This window comes from Pan troglodytes, chromosome 2 (assembly GCF_028858775.2).
Source record: "Pan troglodytes isolate AG18354 chromosome 2, NHGRI_mPanTro3-v2.0_pri, whole genome shotgun sequence".
Lineage (NCBI taxonomy): Eukaryota > Metazoa > Chordata > Mammalia > Primates > Hominidae > Pan > Pan troglodytes.
The window spans coordinates 36959831-36987611 of record NC_086015.1 but is presented as its reverse complement, the minus strand read 5'-3'; the positions used below and the strand labels follow the sequence as shown (position 1 = coordinate 36987611).

At 40.5% G+C, this 27781-nt stretch overlaps 2 protein-coding genes across 5 annotated transcripts in view; one reads left to right on the top strand and one right to left on the bottom strand.

The window, feature by feature from the left end:
- GLB1 (galactosidase beta 1) overlaps window positions 1-7492 on the top strand; it is a 139746-nt gene extending 132254 nt beyond the window's left edge. For 2 of the 3 annotated variants that reach the window (XR_010155558.1, XM_063806693.1), the window contains one exon: window positions 6970-7487. Coding sequence is in view for 2 of the 3 variants with exons in the window: in XM_063806693.1 (XP_063662763.1) it covers window positions 6970-7002 (33 nt within the window). In the remaining variant the exon portion in view is untranslated. Of the gene's footprint in view, window positions 1-6969 lie in introns of all 3 variants that reach the window. The other variant, XM_016940638.4, reaches the window with a different exon arrangement.
- Window positions 7493-11468: 3976 nt separating this feature from the next.
- On the bottom strand, window positions 11469-17027 carry CCR4 (C-C motif chemokine receptor 4). 2 transcript variants are annotated; one of them, XR_010155556.1, is made up of 3 exons: window positions 16883-17027; window positions 13280-15200; window positions 11469-12712 (listed from the first exon to the last, which is right to left on the bottom strand). XR_010155556.1 is itself a non-coding variant. In XM_001168244.7 (2 exons), exon 2 carries the CDS (start codon window positions 15147-15149, stop codon window positions 14067-14069), a length of 1083 nt encoding a protein of 360 aa, XP_001168244.1. In that variant the 5' UTR covers window positions 15150-15200; window positions 16883-17027; the 3' UTR covers window positions 11469-14066. The 2 variants fall into 2 exon arrangements, 1 of the variants encoding a protein (XP_001168244.1); XM_001168244.7 differs by having other exon boundaries at window positions 11469-15200.
- Window positions 17028-27781: the final 10754 nt, after the last annotated feature.

Here is a 27781-nt window from a genome sequence, read left to right as displayed (position 1 = left end):
ACACCAGGTGGTTGGAGTAGGAAGTGCACAAACAGCCTGCTTTTGTTCACTACTAAGCCATCTTTTCTCTTGGCTTATATAAAAGCTTAAATGCTGGACACTTTTAGAGCAGATTTGAGCTTTTTTTTTCTTGACACTTTATACCCTGCCTTCCACAGCAGGTGCAGGGGGTCTTGGGTTTCTCCTGGGTGCAGTAGCCCTTGGCCAGTGTTTTTTTCATACCATGGCCTTGACCATTCTCCTTATTCTTTTGACATTTATCCTTCCAATGTCCTTTCCTTTTGCACCATGCACATTAATCTGTCTCTGGCCTTGGCTGGTTTTTAAACTCCTGTCCAGACCAGCCTTTTCCAAGACTGCATTCACGCCCATGTCCATGCCTCCTTGCAAAGCCAGCTTCTCTTCCCGTAAGGGCTGCTGCTAGTAAATTAACCTTTCTTAAGCTTCCAATCAGCCTCCTTCTTTGCCTCCTGATCTCGGTTAATGTACACCTTGGTAGCCACTTTCACTTTGTTAGTGGGGACACGAAGTTCATCCAAATTGAAAAGCCACTCCTGCCGCCCTCAGCCGCTCTGAGTTGGATTAGTGGTCATTCCCCGGGAGGTGATCAAGCTCCCCTTTGTCCTTATGGGACAGGCTTCCCTGCCTTGGGCCCTTGCTCCTTACCGTGGTTCCTGAAGAGCTGGTATTGTCCTGCAGCCCCACCCCCGGTTCCGTTCCGCTACCAGGCAGGGTGCTGGGATGCAGGGAGAGCTGGTTTCCATCCAGGTGAAACTCCCCCGTGGTGCACCTTGGATGCCAGGTCTCCCCTGGCCCTGAGGCTCTAGTCCCGCAGACAAAGGAGACAGTAAATCTGTTGTCTCCATTCGTGGGCGAGCTCCCAGAAATGTAGCAGGATTTTAAGGAATCAGAGAGACCGATGGGGTTCAGGAGAATATTTATTAATTATTTAGGTGCACCAGCCCAGTCAGATTAACATCCAAAGGACTGAGCCCCAATCAAAGGGTTAAGTTACCTTTTAAGCATTTTGTGGGTAGAGGGAGATATATAATTCACATACCATCTTGAACCTCCACCTCCCAGGTTCAAGCAACTCTCCTGCCTCAGCCTCCCTAGTAGCTGGGATTATAGGCACACACCACCATGCCCGGCTAATTTTTGTATTTTTAGTAGAGACGAGGTTTCACCATGTTGGCCAGGCTGGTCTCTAACTCCTGACCTCAGGTGATCTTCCTGTCTTGGCCTCCCAAAGTAGAAGCAATTGTTTTTTGTATGTTGATCTGGTATCCTGCAACCTGCTGAACTCACTTATTAGCTCTAATAGTTTTATAGTGGATTTCTTAGAATTTTCTGCATATAAGATCACATCATCTACAAAAAGATAATTTTGCTTCTTCCTTTTCAATCTATATCCCTTTTATTTCTTTTTCTTGCTGATTTTTGTCCTGATGAGAACTTCCAATACAATATGAATACAAATGGAAGAGCAGACATCCTAGTCTTGTTCCTGATCCTGGGGAGAAAGCAGTCCATCTTGCACCATTAAATATTGTATTAGTTCATTCTCATGCTGCTAATAAGGACATACCAGAGACTGGGTAATTTATAAAGGAAAGAAGTCTAATGGACTCACAGTTCCACATGGCTGGGGAGGCCTCACAATCATGGCAGAAGGCAAGGAGGAGCAAAGGCACGTCTTACATGGCAGCAGGCAAGACAGCGTATGCAGGGGAACTGTCCTTTATAAAACCATCAGATCTTGCGAGACTTATTCACTATCATGAGAACAACATGGGAAAACCCACCGCCATGATTAAATTACCTCCCACCGGGTCCCTCCCAAGACACATGGGGATTATGGGAGCTACAATTCAAGATGAGATTTGGGTGGGGACACAGCCAAACCATATCATTCTGCCCCAGCCCCTCCCAAATCTCATGTCCTTCCATTTCAAAGCCAATCATGCCTTTTCAACAGTCCCCTAAAGTCTTAACTCATTCCATCATTAATGCAAAAGTCCAAGTCCAAAGTCTCATCTGAAACAAGGCAACTCCCTTCTTACCTATGGGCCTGTAAAATCAGAAGCAAGTTAGTTACTTCCTAGATACAATGGGGTTACAGGCATTGGGTAAATACAGCTGTTCCAAATGGGAGAAATCGGCCAAAACAAAGGGGCTACAGGCTCCATGCAAGTCCAAAACCCAATAGGGCAGTCAGTAAACCTTAAAGTTCCAAAATGATCTCCTTTAACTCCATGTCTCACATCCAGGTCATGGTGATGCAAGAGATGGGCTCCTACAGCCTTGGGAAGCTCCGCCCCTGTGGCTTTGCAGGGTATAGCCCCCTCCCAGCTGGTTTAACGGGCTGACACTGTCTGCAGTTTTTTCAGGTACACAGTGCAAGCTGTTGGTGGATCTACCATTCTAGGGTCTGGAGGACAGTGGCCCTCTTCTCACAGCTCCACTAGGCAATACAGCAGTGGGGACTTTGTGTAGGGGCTCCAACCCCACCTTCCCTTCTGCACTACAGAGATTCTCCATGAGGGCCTCACCACTGCAGCAAACTTCTGCCTGGACATCCCAGCATTTCCATACATCTTCTGAAATCTAGGCAGAGGTTCCCAAATCTCAATTCTTGACTTCTTTGCACCTGCAGTCTCAACACAACATGGAACCGGCCAAGGATTGGGGCTTGCACTCTCTGAAGCCACAGCCCCAGCTATACCTTGGCCCCTTTTAGCCATGGCTGGAGTGGCTGGGACACAGGGCACCAAGTCCTTAAGCTGTACACTGCAGGGTGGCCCTGGACCTGGCCCAGGAAACCATTTTTCCCTCCTAGGCCTCCAGGCCTGTAATGGCAGGGGCTGACACAAAGGTCTCTGATATCCCCTGAAGACATTTTCCACATTATCTTAGTGAAGAATATTCAGCTTCTTGTTACTTAGCAAATTTCTGCAGCAGGCTTGGAGTTCTTCCCAGAAAATGTTTTTTTTTTTCTTTTCTATTAAATCATCAGTCGGCAAATTTTCCAAATTTTTATTCTCTGCTTCCTCTTGAACACTTTGCTGCTTGGAAATTTCTTCCACCAGATACCCTAAATTATCTCTCTCAAGTTCAATGTTCCATAGATCTCTAGGCCAGGAGCAAAATGCCACCAGTCTCTTTGCTAAAGTATAACAAGAGTCACCTTTGCTCCAGTCCCCAAGAACTTCCTTATTTCCATCTGAGACCACCTCAATCTGGGCTTTATTGTCCATATCACTATCAGCATTTTGATCTAAGCCATTCAACAAGTCTCCAGGAAGTTCCAAACTTTCCCACATCTTCCTGTCTTCTTCTGAGCCCTCCAAACTGTTCCAGCCTCTGCCTGTTACCCAGTTCCAAAGTCGCTTCCACATTTTCAGGTATCTTTACAGCAGTGCTCCACTACCTGGTACCAATTTACTGTATTAGTCTGTTCTCATGCTGCTAATAAGGATGTACCTGAGACTGGGTAATTTATAAAGGAAAGAGGTTTCACAGACTCAGTTCCACATGGCTAGGGAGGCCTCACAATCATGGTGGAAGGTGAAAAAGGAGCAAAGGCACATCTTACATGACAGCAGGCAAGAGAGTGTGTGCGGGGAACTGCCCTTCATAAAACCATCAGGTCTCATGAGACTTATTCACTATCACAAGAACAGCATGGGAAAAACCTAACCTCATGATTCAAAGTACCTCCCACTGGGTCCCTCCCATGACACGTTGGGATTGTGGGAGCTACAATTCAAGATGAGATTTGGGTGGGGACACAGCCAAATCATATCAAGTGTGATGTTACCAACATTCTTGAACAAGTCGTTTTATGGACCAAAGTTTTCATTTCTCTTGGATCAATACCTAGGTGTAGAATTATTGGATCATAAAATAGGTATATGTTCAACTTTACACAGAGTTGTCTAACAGTTTTTCAAAGTGGCATTTGTACCTAGACATCAATCAGACTTCTGTTCTTATATATTTTCTATCACATTTCAATTAGTTTTGGAAAACAGGAAGATCCCCAAACTGTGAACTTTTTACTGCACCTTAATTGGAAGTCTTTCTAGTAATAGAATGAACAGATCTGTAACCCTCAAGAAGTTCTTAAGGACTCAGATTAGAAATAACTCTTGTATTTACAACTCAAATCCATTCCCTCATATATTTACCCTTTGTCCACTGCACGAACTCCCTCAAATTCTTCCCTGGTCATTCCGTGAAGAGGAGCCCAACTAGACCACACAATGCTCCATGTGAACCATCGTTCACTTTATTTGTGTGTGACATTTTTCTTGTGACATCAAAACAATTAGGAGGAAGCTCCCTAACCAAGGTAACCATGGCGAGGTGGTTGTACAGTCTAGTCTCGGCGCAGAGCTTTTTCCTGCCTGCTCGCCTCCAATGATAGTCTGTTTATATCAAGCATGATCAAAAGAATTCAAACATTCTGCAGGCTCCAGCATGCTATCTTGTACCTATCTCATACCATAAACTCAGTTATTCATCCCCAGGACTGACGTCAGCATCTTCTTCAAAGCACTGCACATCTCTGTGGGCAGGTGTTACATCAGGATGACATCCGCATGCTCAAGTCACCTGGGAGCCCTATGTTCTAGAGTATCTCTGTGTGGCTTATTTTAGTCAGTTCTCCATCATCATAAAGTTCTCCTTTTTTTCCTAAAATGGAAATATTGCTATTGCTTTGGCAGATTATGAAAGTAATGCATGTTTGCTTAAAGAAATAAAGAAGCCTAGAACATACAAAGCATAATTTTTTCCTCTATAAAATGGCTAACAGTTTGGGGTTTATACTTCCAGGTTTTCAAAATGCACTTAAGATATTATGGACATTTGTGAATGGTATAGGTATATAGCTGAAAGTTATTCTTTTTAATGGCACCATATTTCATAGTATGAGTATATGTTAATTTACTTATTATTAAGCATTTCAACCATATAGAAAAGTACCAAGAATAATGTAACAAACATCCATGTGCCACTTGGTAATTTGAAAAAAGTTCAATTGCATTTAACTGCAACCAGATGACCCTGTTTGTCATTTGTCTTTTGACTTTTTCTTTGGGGATGTTTTTGTCATGCATATTTTTAATTCACATAGTTGAATTTATTAATCTTTTCCTTCATGGCTTCTGAATTTTGAGTTATTTTTAGAAAGGCTTTGCCTGCTGCACAAATTGTGAAGAAATTGTCCCATGTTTTCTTTTAGAACTTCTATTTTTCCAATTTTTACATTTAAATATTTTTTTCTGTTTGGAATTTAACCATGTATAGTGTGACATATGAATCAAGCTTAATTTTTTTTCCAGATGCCAATACATTTGGCCCACTTCTGAATAAATAGTTTATTGTATTCCTCCTTTGATTTAAGTTGCCATCTTTAATATGCCCTAAATTCTCATGTGTATTTTGATCTCATACTAAACTAGATTTCCCATTCTGTTTCATTTGACCTTCTGCAACATTGCTGTATATTTTAATTAGCTAATTAATTTAACATACATATTAATTTATAATATGCATATCCTCATTGCTCTTCTTTTTCAGAGTGGTCCTGGCTATTTTTTGTTGTTGTTCATTCTTATGTAAGCTTTCAAATCGGTGTATGTAATTTATAAAAGACTATTAATATGTCTTGAAGAATAACATTGTATTTAATAATTTAACTGAAAAGAACTGGTGTTTTTTATACCATTGAGCTTGCTTGTATAAGGCCTTTTCTGGCCTAGTGCTGTAATAGTGTTTTAGACTAAGTTGTTCCCATATATTTTCTATCTATTTCATACTATGTATAGATTATATATATTTTAATTATTTATTTCTATTCTCTTTCATAATGTGGGTCTGTTATCCCACATCTTCTGATTGTTATTTGTAAATATAAATGTAATTGAGTTTGATGTATTAACATCTTCCCTTATTAACTTGCATAATTATCTTATTGTTAATAATAGTTTTTCAGGTAATTCTCTTGGGTGTTCCAATTATTCAACAGTATTATTGGAACTAAAAATATTTTCCCTTCCCCTTTCCAATTTTTTAAATAAACTTGTATTTTAGAATGGTTTTAGATTTCCAAAAAACTGGTGAACATGGCACAGAACGTTCCCATTTACTGCACATCACATTTCCCCTGTTATTAACACCATACATTAGACAGCTACATTTGCTATACTTACTGAACCAATACTGATACATTAATATTAACTAACGTCCATTCTTTTTGGACATGTTTCCTTAATGTTTAGCTAATGTCCTTTTTCTGATCCAGAACTAATGACATGTAGTTGTCTCCTTAGGCTCCCCTTGGCTGTGACAGCTTCTCAGACTCTCTGTTTTTTTTTTTAATATGTAGTCTCACTCTGTCGCCCAGGCTGAAGTGCAATGACGTGACCTCAGCTCATTGCAACCTCTGCCTCCCGGGTTTCAGCGATTCTCCTACCTTGGCCTCCTAAGTAGCTGGGACTACCCGCATGCACCACCATGCCCAGCTAATTTTTGTATTTTTAGTAGACGGGGTTTCACCATGTTGGCCAGGCTGGTCTCAAACCCCTGACCTCCAGTGATCCGCCTGCCTTGGCCTCCCAAAGTACCAGGATTACAGGCATGAGCCACTGCCAATTTCTATACCTCTACTTTATTCCCCTTATCTTGTGGAGCTGGTACCTCCAGGGCAATGTTATATAGAAGTGGTGATCACAGGCGTTCCTTCCTATTTTTAGCTAGCTGGAATGCCTCTGGAGTGGCCCATGATGCCTTTTCAGCTGAGATAGACATATTTTATCATGATAATGAAATCTTTTCTGTATTTTCCTATGTTTCTCTAGTATTCCTCTCCAGATTACAGTCAATGGTGTCATTTTTCTTAGTATTTGTCTTTGCATTGTTTAATGTGCTTATGTTTGTGCTTATGTTTGTGTTTCTGCCTAGGACGAAGGCGATGGCAGCAGTTTTCCAGGCTAGCTGTCTTCACAACCTGATGGCTCTCTTCTTTTCTGCTGCCACAGAGACAGACTGCCTGCCTCCTGCAAATTTGAAATTTGGCAAACCTGCCTCCTCTGCTTCTCGGAACCAAACTGGGGCCAGGAGAACTTCTGACCCAAGTGTTGATCACCTCTCTTCCTGCACCGCACTGTGCACCCTCTGCTCAGGAAATGCCTTTGGCGTGTTGCTGACGTCTGTCCCTGCTCCATCTCTTACCACCCTGCACTTCACCCTTTCCCACACAGGTTTCACCTGATCTCAGCTGCTTTGGGCAGACCATCCAGGTATTTTGGAGTCTGAAAAGGATCTCTGTCTCCAAGTCTGGTGCAAATGGAGTTTGGGGGTTTTAAAATTCATTCTTCTTGCTGCTGTTTCACAATTTCTCAGAAAAGGTGAAAATGCAGACTTTGGCAGTTATGTTCACTATGAAAAGTCTTAATAAAGTAATTTTTGACCTAAAGCCCACCAGTATTTCTGGAACAATTCAGTCAATCTTTGAACTTGGTCACATAAAGTCTTATTAGAAACACAACGGGGATTTTGAAGACAGGACTAGTGAACTTTGTGTAGTTAAATAGAAACTTGAATTGCCAGTGTAGAGTACTTGATTAAGAGATAAGGAAATCCACTCATTCAGTAAAAAACAATTGAGTTTTGTGCTAGCAATTTTACTAGGCAGTTAGGTGGTGGGTATTTTTGGTAGAGTGAGTCTAACTCATGATTAAAATATTGTTTCTCCTGAACCTCAATTTCTTGGAGTAATAAAATCAACCTTATCTACTTTAAGAAGAGGGTAAAATGAGTGTCAATATATAAAAGCACTTGGATTTCTGATTTTCTGAAAGGGGAATTTGGAGCTATTGTAAGCTTTCAAGCGGTCAAGTATTATGACCACAAAAAGTGGGTGGAGTTTATGTCTGGTTCATTTGAGTCAAGAAAGGCTGGAGATGGAGTGGACAATCTCTGACTGGATGTAGGGTACAGGATATAGAATGACAGGTGGTTGTGGCATGACCAAGGGTAGAGATGGGCTGTAACGATAACAGGAATAAGGTGTATAGGGAAAGATGCCTCAGGGCTTGAGACACGCAAATTATGGGGCCAAAGTGAGACTGACTAAAGGAAAATAGAGGAGCCAACTGTTAAGTGAGGTTGATGGTTGGAAGGCAATTAATGAAGCACATCCCTGATGCAAAGATTATGTCTCCTCATTTTCCCGCTCCTAGGTCAGTTTCCATTTACGTTAGGTGCTCACTTGTCCCCAGTTTGATCAGAAAGTCCTTGTTTTAGATTGGGATTCTGGAAGCTTGCTCTGAGGCTCTTGAGATTAGCATGCAGGAGATTTAGTAGGGAGTCCTCTTGGAAACCACACCTGTAAGGGCATAAACAAAGCAGACTGGGGCCGGGTGTGGTGGCTCACGCCTGTAATCCCAGCACTTTGGGAGGCCAAGGTGGGCAGACCACCTGAGGTCAGAAGTTTGAGACCAGCCTGGCCAACATGGTGAAACCCCATCTCTACTAAAAAATACAAAAAAATTAGCCAGGCTTAGTGGCGGGCACCTGTAATCCCAGCTACTCAGGAGGCTGATACAGGAGAATCGCTTGAACCCAGGAGGCAGAGGTTGCAGTGAGCCAAGATCACACCACTGCACTCCAGCCTGGGCAACAAGAGCAAAACTCTATCTCAAAAAAAAGAAAGAAAGAACGCAGATTGGACAGTGGGAAAAGTTGAACTGCAACACAGTTGCAACAGAGGCCTCAGCTAATCTTATGGGAGCTCTGGAGTAGCAATGGCCCTTCAGAGTTATCCCAAATCTAGGCAAGGGGCAAGTGCTTGTATCTCCTCATTATCCAGTCACTGAATATGAGCTGCCCCCAGGGAGGACGATTCCTGAAGGGAGACCAGCTGAGAGCTATCAGGGCCAACATTCCTGATGACTAGTAGAGAGTGCTTCAGTCCTGAACTGGTGGGTGTGTGGACAGCGCCCCTTAACCCCCTGACAGTCTCAAGCCCAGAGCAGGATGGCAGCTGACTCAGTCCATAACTCAAGGCTGCTGCCTCTTAGGTCTGTACTTTTCTTTGGTCTCACCTTTCCCTACTTTGCTCCACTGCCCCACTCCCATGCACTTTAACTACAAGAAAACCCTACTACTACCCCCTGACCACACAGTGCTCTCTTAACACCGCTGTGCCTTTTCAGATGCTATTTCATCAGGCTGGGGAGTCCTTTCTCCCTTCCCTTCATCAAAATCATGCCTCTCCCACAAGGTCTACTTCAAAAGCTAATCGTATTATGAGAATTTAAAATTTAATCAATTTCTCCTTCCTCTGGAGTCCCAAAGAATCTTTCTTGTGGCTCTATTATCATACTTGTCTTGCTTGCAGTCTAGTTAATCCTGCGTTTGTGTTTCCTTTATCAGATTGTGAATTCCATGAGTGGCAGAACTTACTTCTTTATCTCTTTATTATTTCCATAAACTAGCATTCTGCTTGGCACAAAATAGGCAACTATTTCAATAGAAATCGTTCCAAATTGTTAGGAGAGTTCCTTGCAAATAATCTCCCTAAAGGTCTAAAGACCCTTTGGCTTCACCCTGTATTATTCCTTCTCATGAGAAGCAGATGAAATTAATTTACTTATTCAATAGAATTTGAGAACCTACTGTGGGGCAGATATTGCCTGGACTAGTTCCTATTACTCTTGTTGTTATTGTTGTTGAGGTAAAATTCACATAATATAAAATGAACCATTTTTAAATGTACAATTAAATAGCATTTAGTATATTCACAATATTGTGCAACCCACCCTTCCAACTCGTTCCAAAACATTTACATCACCCCAAAAGCAAACCCACTTCTATTGTTCCTGAGCAAATTACACCTAGGCTAGGTATGTTGCAACAAGAAAGACATGAGTCTAATGTCTGAAAATTTACAGTTAAACCCATCTTTGTTTAGAAATCATGCTGGCTTGTTGGGTGCAGTGGCTCACACCTATAATCCCAGTACTTTGGGAGGCTGAGGCAGGCGGATCACCTGAAGTCAGGAGTTCGAGACCAGCCTGGCCAACATGGTGAAAGCCTGTCTCTACTAAAAATACAAAAATTAGCCAGGTGTGGTGGTGCATGCCTGTAATCCCAGCTACTCGGGAGGCTGAGGCAGGAAAATCGCTTGAACCTTAAAGGCGGAAGTTGCAGTGAGCCGAGATCACACCATGGCACTCCAGCCAGGGCGACAGAGCAAGACTCCATCTCAATAAATAAATAAATAAATAAATAAATAAATAAATAAATAAATATTTTAAAAAGTAGAAATCATGCTGGCTTTCTTTCTATGGTTCTTTTGCTTAATGGGAAGAAACTTTCTTTTGGGTATTCTAAGAGGGTTTTGTTTGGATGTCACCAGAGGTTCTACATTCCTGTCCTGAGGGAATATTCTCTCCAACTTTGGAATAAGGGGAGCTCTGACTGACTTTGAGGAAATGAAAGACCCATCCTGAGGCAGAGATATGGAAGTAACTTGGATTGCACCTCACCATTGCTTGGTACAGCCTATGATGGAAATGAAGGGGCAGTAAAGCCCCTTTGACCAGCCATTGTCTTTTGGTGCCCTAAAGTTTCTATCTCACTATGATTAAATGAATAAAATAAACAGCTCTACCAGGAAAAGAGAGGCAGCCGCTGATTGGGCATATCCAAAACTTTCCTTTATCTATGACCCAGGAACATAGGTGCTTTGTATTCATCATCTTTTTTTTTTTTTTCAATCCCTCTGAAGCATGTTTTACAGAAGAGAAAACTGAGGCTAAGAGAGAAAAGTAGCATGCTCAAACTAACAAAGGAATGCAGAGCTAGGATTTGGCAGATCATAGCCCACCTCACAGAAGTTGTCTAAGCAAAGACTGCCTAGGAATTGGCCCATCCCTAACTTCTTTTTTTTTTTTTTTTTTTTGAGACAGAGTCTCACTCACTCTGCACCCAGGCTGAAGTGCAGTGGCATGATCTCAGCTCACTGCAACCTCCGCCTCCCAGGTTCAAGCGATTGTCATGCCTCGGCCTCCAAAGTATCTGGGATTGCAGGCACACTGGCTAATTTTTGTACTTTTGGTACAGATGGGGTTTCACTATGTTGGCCAGGCAGGTCTCGAACTCCTGACCTCAAGTGACTGGCCCACCTTGGCCTCCCAAAGTGCTGGGATTGCAGGCATGAGCCACCACGCCCACCCCGTAACTTATTCGCTCTCGTCTCCAAGTCCCCTACGGCAAGATAGCAACACACAACCCGAAGTGGAGATGGCAACAGTGAACGCTTTGATTCCTCCCCTTGGGCGAGTTCACATGTACAGCATGTGGTGAAGCAATGGCACAGCAGCAGCTCTGATTCTCATCCACTGGTCAGGAGATCTAACACAAACAAGATCAGGAAAAAACGCTCCCTGGGGCTATACACAAGTTTATTTTATTTTATTTTATTTTCTATAAAGACAGCATCAACTTTCCCTCTTTAAAATCACTTTACTGAAAATGAATTTTCTGGAAATGCATTCTTTATAAATGTAGAGCATGCAAGAATGTATAAACATAACAGAAGCATTTGTAACTGGTTAACTCAGTTGACAGCTTGCAAGATAAGTTTTTGTTTTGGGAAGAATTGGAGGTCTCCCAGATTTTGTTGGAGTCTTTGCTTAATTAAGGCTGTAAGGACAGAGATAGCAATTTATCTTAATAGTATGAAAGGATTAATTAAATGATTTAAATCACTTGTAAGAAATGACTGACCAAACTTTTTAGTCACCCAAAAGTTAAAAACTAAGGCCAGTGGCTGGGCCCAGTGGCTCACGCCTGTAATCCCAGCACTTTGGGAGGTCAAGGTGGGTGGATCACCTGAGGTCAGGAGTTCAAGATCAGCCTAGCCAACATGGTGAAACTCTGTCTCTACTAAAAATACAAAAAATTAGCTGGGCGTAGTGGCAGGCGCCTGTAATCCCAGCTACTTGGGAGGCTGAAGCAGGAGAATCACTTGAACCCAGGAGGCGGAGTTGCGGTGAGCCAAGATCGTGCCATTGCACTCCAGCCTGGGCGACAAGAGCAAAACTCTGTCTCAAAAACAAAAACAAAAAACTAGGGCCAAGGTTTTAAGAGAAGATGACACTTTTCACAATTTCATAATTTTTTAACAACCATATTTATACAATGTCAACAATAACTTTTAGTTGATTGTTTTTATTTCAATTGATAGCAGGCACTTCAAAATGATTAAGGAGGTATTGTCATACTTTATTAATCCTTAATTTTAATTATGAAGAGATTGTTTATAAACAAGTAAAAGACCTTGGCTGGGCGAGGTGGCTCACGCCTGTAATCCCAGCACTTTGGGAGGCTGAAGCAGGCAGATCACCTGAGGTCAGGAGTTCAAGACTAGCCTGGCCAATATGGTGAAACCCCATCTCTACTAAAAATGCAAAAATTAGCCTGGCGTAGTGGCACACACCTCTAATCCCAGCTGCTTGAGAAGCTGAGGCAGGAGAATCGCTTGAACCTGGGAGGCGGACGTTGCAGTGAACCGAGTACCACTGCACTCCAGCTTGGGTGACAGAGTGAGACTCCATCTCAAAAATAAAATAAAATAAAATAAAATAAAAAATAAACAAGTGGCCGGGCGTGATGGCTCACGCCTGTAATCCCAGCACTTTGGGAGGCCGAGGCGGGTGGATCACCAGGTCAGGAGATTAAAACCATCCTTGCTAACATGGTGAAACCCCGTCTCTACTGAAAATACAAAAAATTAGCCAGGCATGGTGGCAGGTGCCTGTAGTCCCAGCTACTCGGGAGGCTGAGTCAGGAGAATGGTGCGAACCCGTGAGGCAGAGCTTGCAGTGAGCCGAGATCGCGCCACTGCACTCCAGACTGGGTGACAGAGCGAGACTCCATCTCAAAAAAAAACAAAAACAAGTAAATGACCTCAAATAAATGTATTCTTGGCCTATGTATTATTTATTTTATTTTTTTTTGAGACAGAGTTTCACTCTTTTTGCCCAGGTTGGAGTACAATGGCGGGATCTCGGCTCACCGAAACCTCCACCTCCCGGATTCAAGTGATTCTCCTGCCTCAGCCTCCTGAGTAGCTGGGATTACAGGCATGCGCCACCACACCTGGCTAATTTTGTATTTTTTAGTAGAGACAGGGTTTCTCCATGTTGGCCAGGCTGGTCTCGAACTCCTGACCTCAGGTGATCCGCCCACCTCGGCCTCCCACAGTGCTGGGATTACAGGCCACCGTGCCCGGCCTATTTAAAATTTTTTAATATTCCTCTGTTAAAATTAGAACAAAACATGTCCACAAACAAGTGAGAAACTGTGTTTGAATTTTCAGAAATATGTTTGGATTTTGAATGCCTTGTAGTTCATGTTTGGAAAGCAGACCTTGGCTAATGTCTTCATATCCTTATCCTTATATCAGTATAAAAAGTTTGGTTTCAATTAACAGATAATCCTTTACAATAAATAATTGAGATCTGGTTTCATCACTTCGCTAATTGTTTCTTCATACATCTGGCTCAATGGAATATACTTTGCCTGAGATATGTTATTAGAAAAACAGTTATCTATATTGTTCCGCAAAAGCAAGAAATTAATTGGAGGGCCCATTTGCCACAGCAAAAGGTAGCGATTTACTCCATCAGCCAATGCTCTGCAATTCCCTCTGGAGAAACCCATCAGTTCAGGTTAGAAGGGAATAGTCTTTGCCTTGCAATATTACCTACAACTTCATTCAAGCACTGCTCAGAGTTCTCATCAGACTGACTCATGCCTGCAGGCAAGCCTGGTGTGAGGAAGGATGCCTCAGCCCAGGTGAACCCTTGCCAGGCTGGACTTGTCTAGTGGGAGAGAAAAAGCTGCCTGCAGGATGAGAAGCCGTGTTTCCACTGTGGGTGTAAGCCTTCCTCCTGACACTGGCTCAGGAATCTCTTACTAAAATACAATTTTAAGTAAGCTCTGAATGTGGAAAGTTCATTGACTCTGCATTTCACCGTTTCATTTTTCTACAGAGCATCATGGAGATCATGATCCATGGTGGACTGCGTGTAAGATGAGCTGGGGGTGTCAGCAGAGTAAATTTGGAGGAGCCCACAGTATTGGCAGAGCACAAAAAGGCCCCTGCAGGTTTTGAAGAGCTGTAGGATGTACTTGCGAAATTTCTCCCCCAGAAAAAAGTAGATGATGGGATTAAGGCAGCAGTGAACAAAAGCCAGAGTTTCTGTGGCCTGGATGGCATAGTCCAAGTATCTTTCAAAGGTGCAGTCCTGAAGGACTTCTAGCTCCACCAGGGTCTCTAGGAAGAGCACTATGTTGTAAGGTGTCCAGAACCCAAGGAAGAGGACCACCACGGCAAAGATCATCTTCACCGCCTTGTTCTTCTTCTCATTTTTACAATGCTGCAAGGTCCTGATGATCATGGAGTAGCAAAACAGCATGATCCCTAAGGGGATCACCAATCCGAGAATGTTGATTTCCAGGGAGCTGAGAACCTTCCACGTCGTGGAGTTGAGAGAGTACTTGGTTTTGCAGTAGGTATGGTTGCGCTCAGTATAACAAGTGCTGAACAGAAAGCCAGGAAGGGAGGCGAACACAGCCACTGACCATGTAGCCAAACTGGTGATGACCCCATAAGTCAAGGTCCTTGCCCTCAAGGAAAACACCGCGTGCACAATTGCCAGGTATCTATCAATGCTCATGAGCATGACAAAGAATATGCCACTGTAAAAGCCCACCAAGTACATCCAGGAAATCATCTTGCACAGACCTAGCCCAAAAACCCACTGGTCTGCTGCATAGTAGCCCCAAAAAGGGAGGGAAAACACGAAGAGCAGATCCGAGATGGCAAGGTTGAGCAGGTACACGTCAGTCATGGACCTGAGCCGCTTGTATTTGAACAGGACCAGAACCACCACAGAATTTCCAAGCAGACCAAATACAAAAACCAAGGAATACAGTGGGGGCAGGAAGAGCTCCCCAAATGCCTTGATGCCTTCTTTGGTGCAAGGCTTGGGGATACTTTCATACAGATAGTAATTGCTGTATATGCTTTCATCGAGGGTGGTGTCTGCTATATCCGTGGGGTTCATTTTTTAACTCTACAGGCTCCTCAAGGCAGGTCTGGGCCCAACCAGAAGCAGCTAATGAGGGGAAGAGCAAAGGAGATTTCTGTGAGAACAAAAATAAACCAAAGTGTTGCTAAATGCAGAGCATGGCTGCGTACTGTTTTGCTCCAGGTCTGTATATGCCTTTCCCAAGATGAAGGGCTCGATTACTCACAGGGCCCTGCAGCCAGACGAAATAATTTTGGGCTTTGGAGGCAGAAAGATTTGTTTCAGATTCCAGCTTGGGCACTCACTAATTTTCTTACCTCTCTGCCAGGAGCTTCAGTTCTCTCATTTGTAAGTGAGGATCATAAAACCCCCTTTCAAGCAGGTGTTCTTCGAGGATGTGTTTCAAAAAGATATTTCATAGTCTGGGGTTACTGAAATCACTTTCAGGGATGGCAAAATCAGTTGAACAATTCTCAATTGGGTGTGTTTTATATGATCATGATCATCATCAAACTGCACGTAAAAATCAATTCTACGCACAGAATCCTATTAGAGTGGGAATTCACCTGATGGATCTAGAAAACACACATCGCAGCCAGAAATAAAACCTCTACCTCCCCAACCACCTTCACTTCCTATCTAAATTGGCAGATAAAGAGGTTGAAATCTTCTTAAAATTAATCACATGCTGACATGTGTATCAGAGCAATTCAGGGCTGAAGGGCTTTCCGACTCAAGGCCACTCCCTTGCTTCCTTCTTGAGGCTTTTGTGGGACCCTCACATTCCTTGTTAAACTCCTTTTCACATTCGTCAGTAAATTCACATTCGATCTCTCCCCACACCCCCACCACCACACACCCAATGCCCAAACTGTGTTTCTCAAGAAAGGGCTTTTGAAGCCAGGTGTGCAGTGGCCCACGCCTATAATCCCAGCAAGTCGGGAGGCCGAGGAGGGAGGATCACTTGAGCCAAGGAGCTCCATGCCAGCGTGAGCAACATAAGGAGACCCTGTCTCTACAAAAAATTGTTTTAAAAGTTAGCTGGGTGTGGTGGTACGTGCTGATAGTACCAGCTACTCAGGAGGCTGAGGCAGGAGGATCCCTTGAGCCCAGGAGTTCAAGGCGCAGTGAGCTATGATGGCACCATTGCACTTCAACCTGGGCAGCAGAGTGAAATCCTGTCTCAAAAAAAAATAAAAAATAAAAAGGAAAGAAAAGATAAAGAAAAAAAGAAAGAAAAAAGATTTTGGTTTACTCATGCAAATAGATACTGAACACCTGTTACATCACAGAGTCTCCAAAAAACTTTGTTGAATGACTAACAATTCTAGTCTTTCTCCACCATTTTACCAGTGAAAATGAAAGGCATAAACAAGGCTGAGGAGTTAGGAAATTATCAGGAGAACAAAAAGCCAGGAGACACAGCTGGTAAGTGTCTGGAATTATTCTGTAGGCCTTGCGTGTGTGGTATTTCTTGCCTGGGAGTCTTGCTAGAAGCAAGAAGCAGACAAGTGTATATTTTTTATGAAAATGATCTATTTATTTGGGGCATGTGGACTCAGGCCAGATGTGTGCAGAAAGAGAGTCCTGCATAAATTAGTGCCCATCAGATGAGGGCTCAGAGGGTGTGGGGACAGGTAGAAGGTGTGTGGGCTGCAAGGTAGGTGCCAAGTGTAAGCCCTAGACTCGTGAGGGGCCTGAGCATCTCAGCCAGGTCTAGAAAGCAGTGTGCGACCGAAGACCCTGGGAATGTCCCCGTCCCTGCTTACCTTGCTTTTCTGAAAGCGGCTCTGAGGAAGGTCTGTGAGGCAATGCCAGGCTTGCTCAGGAAGCACGATGCTAAGAAGGACCGGTGCCTTTCAAGGGTGCGTGGCTTCCTGTGAGCACGAGTTATCTCCCTCACCCAACTGTACTAAGTTCAAGTGGGGTTTTTTGATAGAAGTAGGAAGCAGAAAATGATTCTTAGTCATTTCCCAAGACCGAAGGCCAAGAAGATGTGCCAAAAAAAGATTAAGAAAAAAAATGAAGTCAGTTTCTTTTTAAAAAAGATTTTTAGTTTTTTTTAAAATACAAAAATGTATTTGTTGGTTTTTAAAAAAGAGATTTTTTTAAAGAAACAGGGTCTCACTCTGTCACCCAGACTGGTGTTCAGTGGTGCAATCATAGCTCACCGTAACCTTGAACTCCTGGGCTCAAGTGATCCTCCTGCCTTAGTCTCCCAAGTAGCTGAGACTAGAGGTGCAAGCCACCATGACTGACTAATTTTATTTTTTGTGGAGATAGGGGTCTTGCTATATTGCCCAGGCTCATCTTGAACTACTGGCCTCAAGCAATCCTCCCACCTCAGCTTCCTAAAGCACTGGGATTACAGGAATCAGCCACTGCTTTTTGGCTTTTTAGTTTAAAAAAAAAAAAATTCCATTTAACTGGCCATATGCGGTAGCAATGATCTCTACATTTTGGATCAGCAACCTGTTTGCTAGTTTCTCATCATGGATATGCAGGGGCCAGCAATCAAGATGTGCAATGTTCTCCTGACAACTGGGATCTGAGAGGCCAGGGTGAGAAGGAAGGCCAGAGATAGTCAAGAAAAAGGATATTCAAGAAGAGAGAAGAGAAAAATTTGTCCAAATGTATGTGTCTGTGAGTGACTTGGAAGGCATCAGCCAACCACATTCTTTGATTCAATAGTTGACATGGCCTCAAACCAGTGTGAAGTGGCCTGGCAACATAGCTTCAAGTCCTTTTGCGTCAGGAAGACCCCTCACCCAAGCGCCTTCTGCTTGGGGATTGCGGAGCTTCATTGGCAGTGGTCTTGGCTGAGGTCTTGATCTTCACTTTGGATGTGGGTAGCAGTCATAAGCGAGGGGCTGACATGAGCCCTAAGTCTCTCATAGCCTCAGCTTTTTGGCAACTTCCAGATGCTTTCCCTGTGTTTCAACTGTTGCTTAGCTCTTTGGTTCAGCTTAAAAGAGCCATAAAGATCATTCTTTCTAAGGAATTGGCATAAATAGAAATTAAAACACTGAGCTAGAATGGTGTTAGGGAACCCCTTCTTTTTTTTCATTATCACTTGCCCCAAGGAGTCTTTTGAGACTTTTTTTCCTAACACTCCCTCATAAAATTTTAATGCTACAAACATACCGTATATCTATTTATACAGTGTATGTATATCTGTGCTTTATACATAAAATGAGTATGAAATTTTTCTCCCTCCAAGAGCCAAGTTTTATCTTGGGGGCAATATTGCCTCTACTGAGAATGCACGAGTTAGAGTAGAGAGTAGAGGCACTCAACTCAGGCTCCTTGCCTCCTTGAGGCATACAGCAATATCTGGAGACATTTTAGCTTGGGGTGGGAGGGAGTTACTACTGGCTTTTTTTTTTTTTTTTTTTTGAGAAGGAGTCTTGCTCTGTCACCAGGCTGGAGTGCAGTGGCATGATCTCAGCTCACTGCAACCTCCGCCTCCCGGGTTCAAGCAACTCCCCTGCCTCAGCCTCCCAAGTAGCTGGGACTACAGGCACGTGCCACCATTTCCGGCTAATTTTTTGTATTTCAGTAGAGACGGGGGTTTCACCATGTTGGCCAGGATGGTCTTGAACTCCTGTCCTCAGGTGAACTGCCTGCCTCAGCCTCCCAAAGTGCTAGGATTACAGGCATGAGCCACCGCGCCCAGCCTGCTACTGGTTTCTAATGGGTAGAGTCCAGGAACGCTGCTAAAGTCCTACAATGCACAGGACAGCCCACCACAGCAAAGAGTTGTCTGACCAAGAAGATCAATGGTGCTGAGGTTGAGAAATCCTGAGCTAGAGCAATGAGCTAGAGCAATGTTCCCCAGAGTATAAACTGTGGAACCAGATTCATGGATAGCCTGCAAAAGAGAAATGGGGATGGGTGGTCAGGTAGGTCTAGGGAGTGCTGGGCTTGGGTTCAGGTTAAACACAGTTCCATCCTGCAATGCTTCCTTGGGGCCTTCCAATGCTGATATCATCCTGAGCCTCTGGAAGGAGGATTTGCAATGAAAATGTCCCACGTGTATCTGACCAGCCAATCTATGCCCATTATACAGAGTAATTTATAAAATGAACATATTTCCAGAAACATGGGGCCTGAAGAAGTTTCTGCCATTAAATTATAGACTTTGAGGTACAAGTTAGAGAGCTGGCCGGGGGCGAAGTGTGAAAGGCAGGAAAGCACATGCTGCGGCAGGGGCCTGGGCAAGTTCATCTGAGCACAACGCCTACATCTCCATGGGCTCTGCCCTGGGTGGGGGCAGTGTTAAGGTTCTAGAACATATGCTATCTAGAGGTCCAAATCATCATAAATGGGCATTGATCCATATGGGTCTATAGATGATCCCTGGAGAGCCAGTTAGTCCTCCCTTGAGTGAACCTGGCCATGAGACACGCATCCTGGTCCCATGAGTGAGGCAGAGTGTGAGCTCTAGTAGCCCCATTGGTCAAGAGGACTTGCTTTGAGTCTGAGTTTGGATCTCAGTACCACCACTTACTAGCTGTGTAAACCTAAATTTTCTTATCTGTAAAAAGGGATGATAATACTTGAGGATTGTGAGGGAATTAAATGAGCTAATATTTGTAAAGCACTTAGCATAGTGGCTGGTATATACAGGTGTTCAACAACGCACCAGCAGTGATTAGAAATGAGTAGGATAAATACTATACACAGGAATAGCTTCCTCTCTTGAAATAGCCTAGCCCAGAGCATGCCCTTGGCCATTGCTGGGATCCCAGGAAATATTTGGATTTAGACTTTTTGGGCCACATTCAATTTCCAAGTCAGGATTCAGGTAAAAAAACAGGTTTCAGGTTTCCAAGTTGCAGAGGTTACTGCCCTGGAGACAGTCAGTCTTCAGGTTGGCAAAGTAACAACATTACTGTCCCGGAGAAACACTAAGTAGGTGTCCCTTCAGTAAGGGTTTCAAAATTAAACATCCAAAAAAAAGGACCTCAGCCCCCAAAAAAGAGTCTTTTTCTCCCCCCAAGACGGAGTTTCGCTTTTGTTGCCCAGCCTGGAGTGCAGTGGCACAACCTTGCCTCACTGCAACATCCACCTCCCCAGTTCAAGGGATTCTCCTGCCTCAGCCTCCCAAGTAGCTGGGATTACAGGCGCCTGCCACCACACCTGGCTAATTTTTTTGTATTTTTAGTAGAGATGGGGTTTCACCATTTTGTTCAGGCTGGTCTCGAACTCCTGACCTCAGGTGTCCACCCGCCTCGGCCTCCCAAACTGCTGAGGTTACAGGCGTGAGTCACCACTCCCAGCCAGAATCATTGTTTTATTAATGCCCATTTCATAGATGGAGAAGTAGGAACCCAGAGAGGGGAGGTGGTATGCTCAAGGCAACCCAGCCAGTGAGGAACACTGTCAGGGCTACACTCACACTCCTGACATTTTCATGGACACATGTTCCATTAGGCTTCGTTTCTGAAACCTAAGCAGAGAGGAGCAGGCCAACAAAAAAGACTGCAAAGCCTACCCCAATCCATGTTGGTACACAGTACAGCGCATGCTTCCAACACGAAGGAAAGCTGGAACATGAGACTACAGCGCCCCCTGGTGCATCAAGCCTTATTTCAAGGTCAAAGACCTCAAGGTACATTGCCCAGGCTCTGGCACCATACCAACCCACAGGGACCAGCATATCTGAAATTGTGCCTTCAAGAGGAGCACCACAGGACTCAGCTGCGGAGCTATGGTGATTAGGCCTTCAAACCTGTTATTTACAGCTCAAAATGAGAGAAGCCTGCCAGGCAGGGCCACACCAGGAGTAACAGGGACAAGGTAACAATGAGCCGGAGCTGTAGGGGCAGTTTATGTATGGCAAGCATGTGAGGTTACTTAGCAGTTTATGTGTGGCAAGCATGTGAGGTTACTTAGGTTTCAAGGGCTTTCTGCCCATTGGCTATTTTGAATAATTTTGTGTGTTCAGAGCAAAGGGGCTGTCCCTAGTGCCTGGTACCTGGCCTCAGGGCAATTAGGGCTAATGCATAGTGGCCCCTGAGTATGAGGGTCTGATAAGAGAAGTGAATGGGGTGTGAACTTAGCTGTTCAAAAAGGGGAACTGACTGGCCTTTAGCCAGCGCCTTAAAACTGGTTCAAGACAGCATTTAAAAACCAACAACTATATTACAGAGGAGGTCCGAATAAACAGACAAAACTTTGGTAAGGAAACAGAAGACTGCAAACAACTAAATTACTAGTTAATTTTTTAAAAGATAACTAAAAATTCCTACACATTTGGAAATTAGACAACACATTTTCATGTGACCTGAATGTCAAAGAAGATACAACAATGGAAAACAGAAAACACATATAAGTGAATAAAAATAAAATATCACTCATCAATGTTGTGGTGGGTAGCTAAATTGGGTCATAGAAAAATTAAGACTTTAAATGGTTTTTTTGGTTTGTTTGTTTGCTTGCTTGCTTTGAGACGGAGTCTTGCTCTGTCACCCAGGCTGGAGTGCAGTGGCACCATCTCGGCTCACTGCAACCTCCACCTCCTGGGTTCAAGTGATTCTCCTGTCTCAGCCTCCAGAGTAGCTGGGACTACAGGCCAGCAACACCACGCCCTGCTAATTTTTGTATTTTTAGTAGACACAGGGTTTCAACATGTTGGTCAGGCTGGTCTCAAACTCCTGACCTCAAGTGATCCACTCCCCTCAGCCTCCCAAAATGCTGGGATTACAGGCGTGAGCCACCATGCCTGGCCTTAAATGTTTATACTTAAGAGAATGTTTAAATGTTTATGTTTAAGAGAAGAAAGACTAAAAATTAATAAGATTTGTTTAACTAGAAAAAGAATCAGTAATTTTCTAGAAAATTTCCAAAGAAAAAAATAATAAATAAGTTTAAAAAAAAAGAAAGAAAGAAAAGGAAGCAGTAGGAAAAAGAAGAGCAGAATAAATTAAAAGGAGGTATAAGGAAGAAAACAATAAATGTAAGAGCAGCTGGGCGTGGTGGCTCATACTGTAATTCCAGCTACTCAGGAGACTGAGGCATGGGAGGATCGCTTGAGGCCAAGAGTTCCGGGGCAACATAGCGAGATTCCATCTCTTTAAAAGGAAAAAAAAAAAAAAGAGTTCGGGCACAGATTACGCCTGTAATCCCAGCACTTTGGGAGTCTGAGGCAGGCAGATCACCTGAGGTCGGGAGTTTGAGACCAGCCTGACCAACATAGAGAAACCCCGTCTCTACTAAAAATACAAAATTAGCCAGGCATGGTGGCGCATGCCTGTAATCTCAGCCACTCAGGAGGCTGAGGCAGGAGAATCACTTTAAGCCAGGAGGCAGAGGTTGCGGTGAGCCAAGATCACGCCATTGCACTCCAGCCTGTGCAACAAGAGCGAAACTCCATCTCAAAAAATAAAAAGAAAAGAAAAGAAAATGAAAAAAAAAAAAATGACAAATATAAGAACAGAAATCAAAAGTAAAATAAGCCCATTAAAGTACTTGGAAACACTAATGTAATTGGCATACCTCCAGGAAGATAGGCAAAGCAGCAGAAGAGAGAAAAAAAGAAACTTAAAACTGCGAATACAGACTAGTGATTAGAAACAAAAACTAGGCCGGGCGCGGTGGGTCACGTCTGTAATCCCACCACTTTTGGGAGCCAAGGCGGCTGGATCACCTGAGGTCAGGAGTTCGAGGCCAGCCTGACCCACATGGTGAAACCCCATCTCTACTAAAAATACAAAAATTAGCTGCGCATGGTCGCAGGCACCTGTAATCCCATCTACTCAAGAGGCTGAGGCAAGAGAATCGCTTGAACCTGGGAGGCGGAGGTTGCAGTGAGCGGAGATCTTGCCACTGCACTCCAGCCTTGGTGATAAGAGCAAACTCTGTCTCAAAACACAAAACAAAAACTAGAGAGTAGAGGAATGTCATGTACAACTTTATTACAATGTATTTTAAAACAAATAAAATGGATACATTCCTAGAAAAATATATCCTAGCAAAATTTGCTCAAATATATATATAAAACATATATAAATATATTTCATATATAAAAAATATAAATATAAATATATGTATTAATATATAAATATCATTAATATCATTTATATATTATACATATTAATTATATACTATATATTATATATTATATTATAAAATATGTAATATAATATATATTACATATAATATAAAATATACAATATATAATATTATATATAATTATATATATTATATATTATATATTATGTATAAAATATTATATATTGTATAATATATGTTATATATTGTATAATATATATTACATATTATTTATATTATTAAATATTATTTATAATTATTTTATTATTATTTATAAATATTATTATATTATATTGTATTGTAATATAAATATATTTATATACCATATACTATAATACATAATATATCATATACTATAATATATAGCATATACTATAATATATAGCATATACTATAATATATAGCATGGTATATATTATATAATATATCATGTTATATAATATATACTATATCATGTTATATAATATATACTCTATCATGGTATATAATATATACTCTATCATGGTATATACCATGGTATATACTATATACCATGATAGAGTATATATTATATACCATGATAGAGTATATACTATATACCATGATATAGTATATATTATATACCATGATATAGTATATATTATATACCATGATATATTATATATTATATAACATGATATATTATATATTACATAACATGATATGTCACATATATATAATACATAACATATAATATATTATATAATGCATAATATATTATGTATTATATAATGTATAACATATTATATACTATATATGTTGTGTATATTATATACTATATATATCATATATAATATATAATAAATAAAATATATCATATATAATAAATAAAATATATACAATAATATATATCGTATATCATATACAATAAATAATATATATCGTATATCATATATAATAAATAATATATATCATATATCATATATAATAAATGATATATACCATATATCATATATAATAAATGATATATATCATATATCATATATAAATGATATATATCATATCTAATATATAATAAATGATATATATCATATATAATATATAATAAATGATATATATCATATATAATACATAAAAATTTATATATTTATATATTTATAAATATATATTTATATTTATGTATGTATATAAATATGTACACCTGTATAAATATGTACATATTTATATGTACACCTGTATAAATATGTACATATTTATATGTACACTTGTATAAATATGTACATATTTATATGTACACCTGTATAAATATGTATGTAAATATGTACAAATATAAATATATAAATATAGATAAATATATAGATATAGATAAATATAGATATAAATATAAATATATATAAATATATAAATTCATATATAAATATATATAAATTTATATAAATACATAAATTTATACATATAAATTTATATAAATACATAAATTTATATAAATATCTAAATTTATATAAATATATAAATTTATATAAATATATAAATTTATATAAATATATAAAGATAAGTAAATATATAAATATAAGTAAACATATAAATTTATATAAATTTATATAAATATACAAATTTATATAAATTTATATAAATATATAAATTCATATATATAAAAATATATAAATTTATATAAATATGTATAAATATATAAAAATATATATAAATATATAAATATATAAAAATATATACATTGATATATTTATATAAATGTACATATATAAATATGTATATTTATATATTTCTATAAATATATATTCATATATTTATATATTTATATAAATATATATTCATATATTTATGTAAATATATGTAAATATATTTATATAAATATATATTTATGTAAATATATTTATATAAATATATATATTTATATAGATATGTATTTATATATCTATATAAATATATATTAATATATATAAATAAATATATAAAATATATATAAATATATATTTATGTAAATATATAAATAAATATTTATATAAATATAAAAATATACGTAAACATATATATATAAATATACGTAAACATATATATTTATATAAATATACATAAACATATATATTTATATAAATATATGCAAACATATATTTATATAAATATATGCAAATATATATTTATGTAAATATATGCAATCATATAAATATATGCAAATATATATGTAAATATATATAAATATATGTATATATAAATATATATAGAAATATATATAAACATATATAGAACTATATAGAAATATATATAGAAATATATATAGAAATATATAGAAATATATATAGAAATATATAGAAATATATAGAAATATATATATAAATATATATAAATATATATAAATATATATAAATATATATAAATATATATATAAATATATATATAAATATATATATAAATATAAAACCTGACTTTAAACTTTTTTTTTTTTTTGAGATGGAGTTTCGCTCTTTTTGCCAAGGCTGGAGTGCAAAGGCGTGATCTTGGCTCACTGCAACCTCTGCCCTCCCGAGTTCAAGTGATTCTCCTGCCTCAGCCTCCCGAGTAGCTGGGATTACAAGTATGCACCACCATGCCTGGCTAATTTTGTATTTTTAGTAGAGACGGGGTGTCTCCGTGTTGGTCAGGCTGGTCTCGAACTCCCGACCTCAGGTGATCTGCCCGCCTCCGCCTCCCAAAGTGCTGGGATTACAGGTGTAAGCCACTGCGCCTGGCTGACCATTTAAAAAATTTAATCAGCTGAGCACGGTGGCTCACAACTGTAATCCCAGCACTTTGGGAGGCCAAAGCAGGCCGAGGAGGGCGGATTGCTCGAGCTCAGGAGTTTGAGACCACCATCGGCAACATGGCCAAACCCCGTTTCTACAAAAAATACAAAAAAATTAGCCAGACGTGGTAGTGTTCACCTGCAGTCCCAGCTAGTTCGGGGGCTGAGAGGGGAGGACTGCTTGAGCCCAGGTGATTGAGGCTGCAGTGAGCCATGATCATGCCACTGCACTCCAGCCTGGGTGACAAAGTGAGACCTTGGGTCAGAAAAAAAAAAAAAAAAAGAAAGAAAGAAAAGGAAAGAAACCACTTATCAGTAGTTTAAATGCATTGCACAAAATCAAACTAACAAAAGATGATTTTACAGGCAAATTCTATCAAACATTCAAGGTACATATAGCAATCCTCCCTTATCCTTGGGAGATATGTTCCAAGACCCCTAGTGGGCACCTGAAACCACAGATAGTGCCAAACCCTATGTATATACTATATTTTTTCATCAGGTAACTCAGATGACTACTCCATGATTAATGGGCAGGTAACATATGCAGTATGGATATGCCGGACAAAGGGATGATTCACATCTCCTGTGGGTTGACTAAGATTCCAACATGCTACTCAGAATGGCATGCTACTTAAAACTTAAAGAATTGTTTATTTCTGGAATTTTCTTTTCTTTTCTTTTCTTTTTTTTTTTGAGACAGAGTCTTGCTCTGTTACCCAGGCTGGAGTGCAATGGCACTATCTCGGCTCAATGAGACCTCTGCCTCCCGGGTTCAAGGGATTCTCCTGCCTCAGCCTCCTTAGTAGCTGGGATTACAGGCGCCCGCCACCATGCCCAGTTAATTTTTGTATTTTTTAGTAGATACGGGGTTTCACCATGTTGCTCAGGCTGGTCTCGAACTCCTGACCTCAGGTGATCCGCCTGCCTTGGCCTCCCAAAGTGCTGAGATAACAGGCGTGAGCCATGCACCCAGCCTGGAATTTTCAATTTAATATTTTTGGACCATAGTTGACCTCATCTACCTGAAACTGAGGAAAGCAATAAGGGGGAATTTCTGTAAAATTCTAATCTCATGCATATTTTTCCCCCAGAAATACAAAAAATAACACTCTAAACTCTGATTGCCAGGCGCGGTGGTTTGAGCCTGTAATCCCAGCACTTTGGGAGGCTGAGGCGGGCAGATCACTTGAGGTCAGGAGTTTGAGACCAGCCTGGCCAACATGGCGAAACCCCATCTCTACTAAAAATACAAAAATTACCTGGATGTGGTGGCACACACCTGTAATTCCAGGTAATTGAGAGGCTGAGGCACAAGAATTGCTTGAACCCAAGAGGCGCAGGTTGCAGTGAGCCAAGATCACGCTAATGCACCCCAGTCTGGGTGACAGAGCGAGACTTTGCGACTCTGCCTCCAAATAAATAAATAAAAATAAACTCATTTGATAGAGTTAATATAACATTGATAACAAAACCAAAGAAAAAATTACTGAATTTCACTTGAATATATTAATGCAAATTTCCTACACAAAATATTAACACACCAAATTCACTATAGTTGAAAAAATACATAATGATAAACTTCATTTCAGAAATGCAAAGTTAATATTAGAGAATCTATTAATGCAAATCACCATATTAGCAGAGTAAGAGAGAAAAGCCCTATGTCTCAGAAAAAGCATTGAATAAGAAAAACAAAACCTGTCATTTGTGACAACATAGGTGAACCTGGAGGACATATTATGTTAAGTGAAATAAGCCAGGCACAGAAATCCCACGTGATCTTATTTATATGTGAAATCTGAAAAAGAAGAACTTACAGAAGCAGAGAGTAGAATGATAGCAGGGGTTGGGGGTG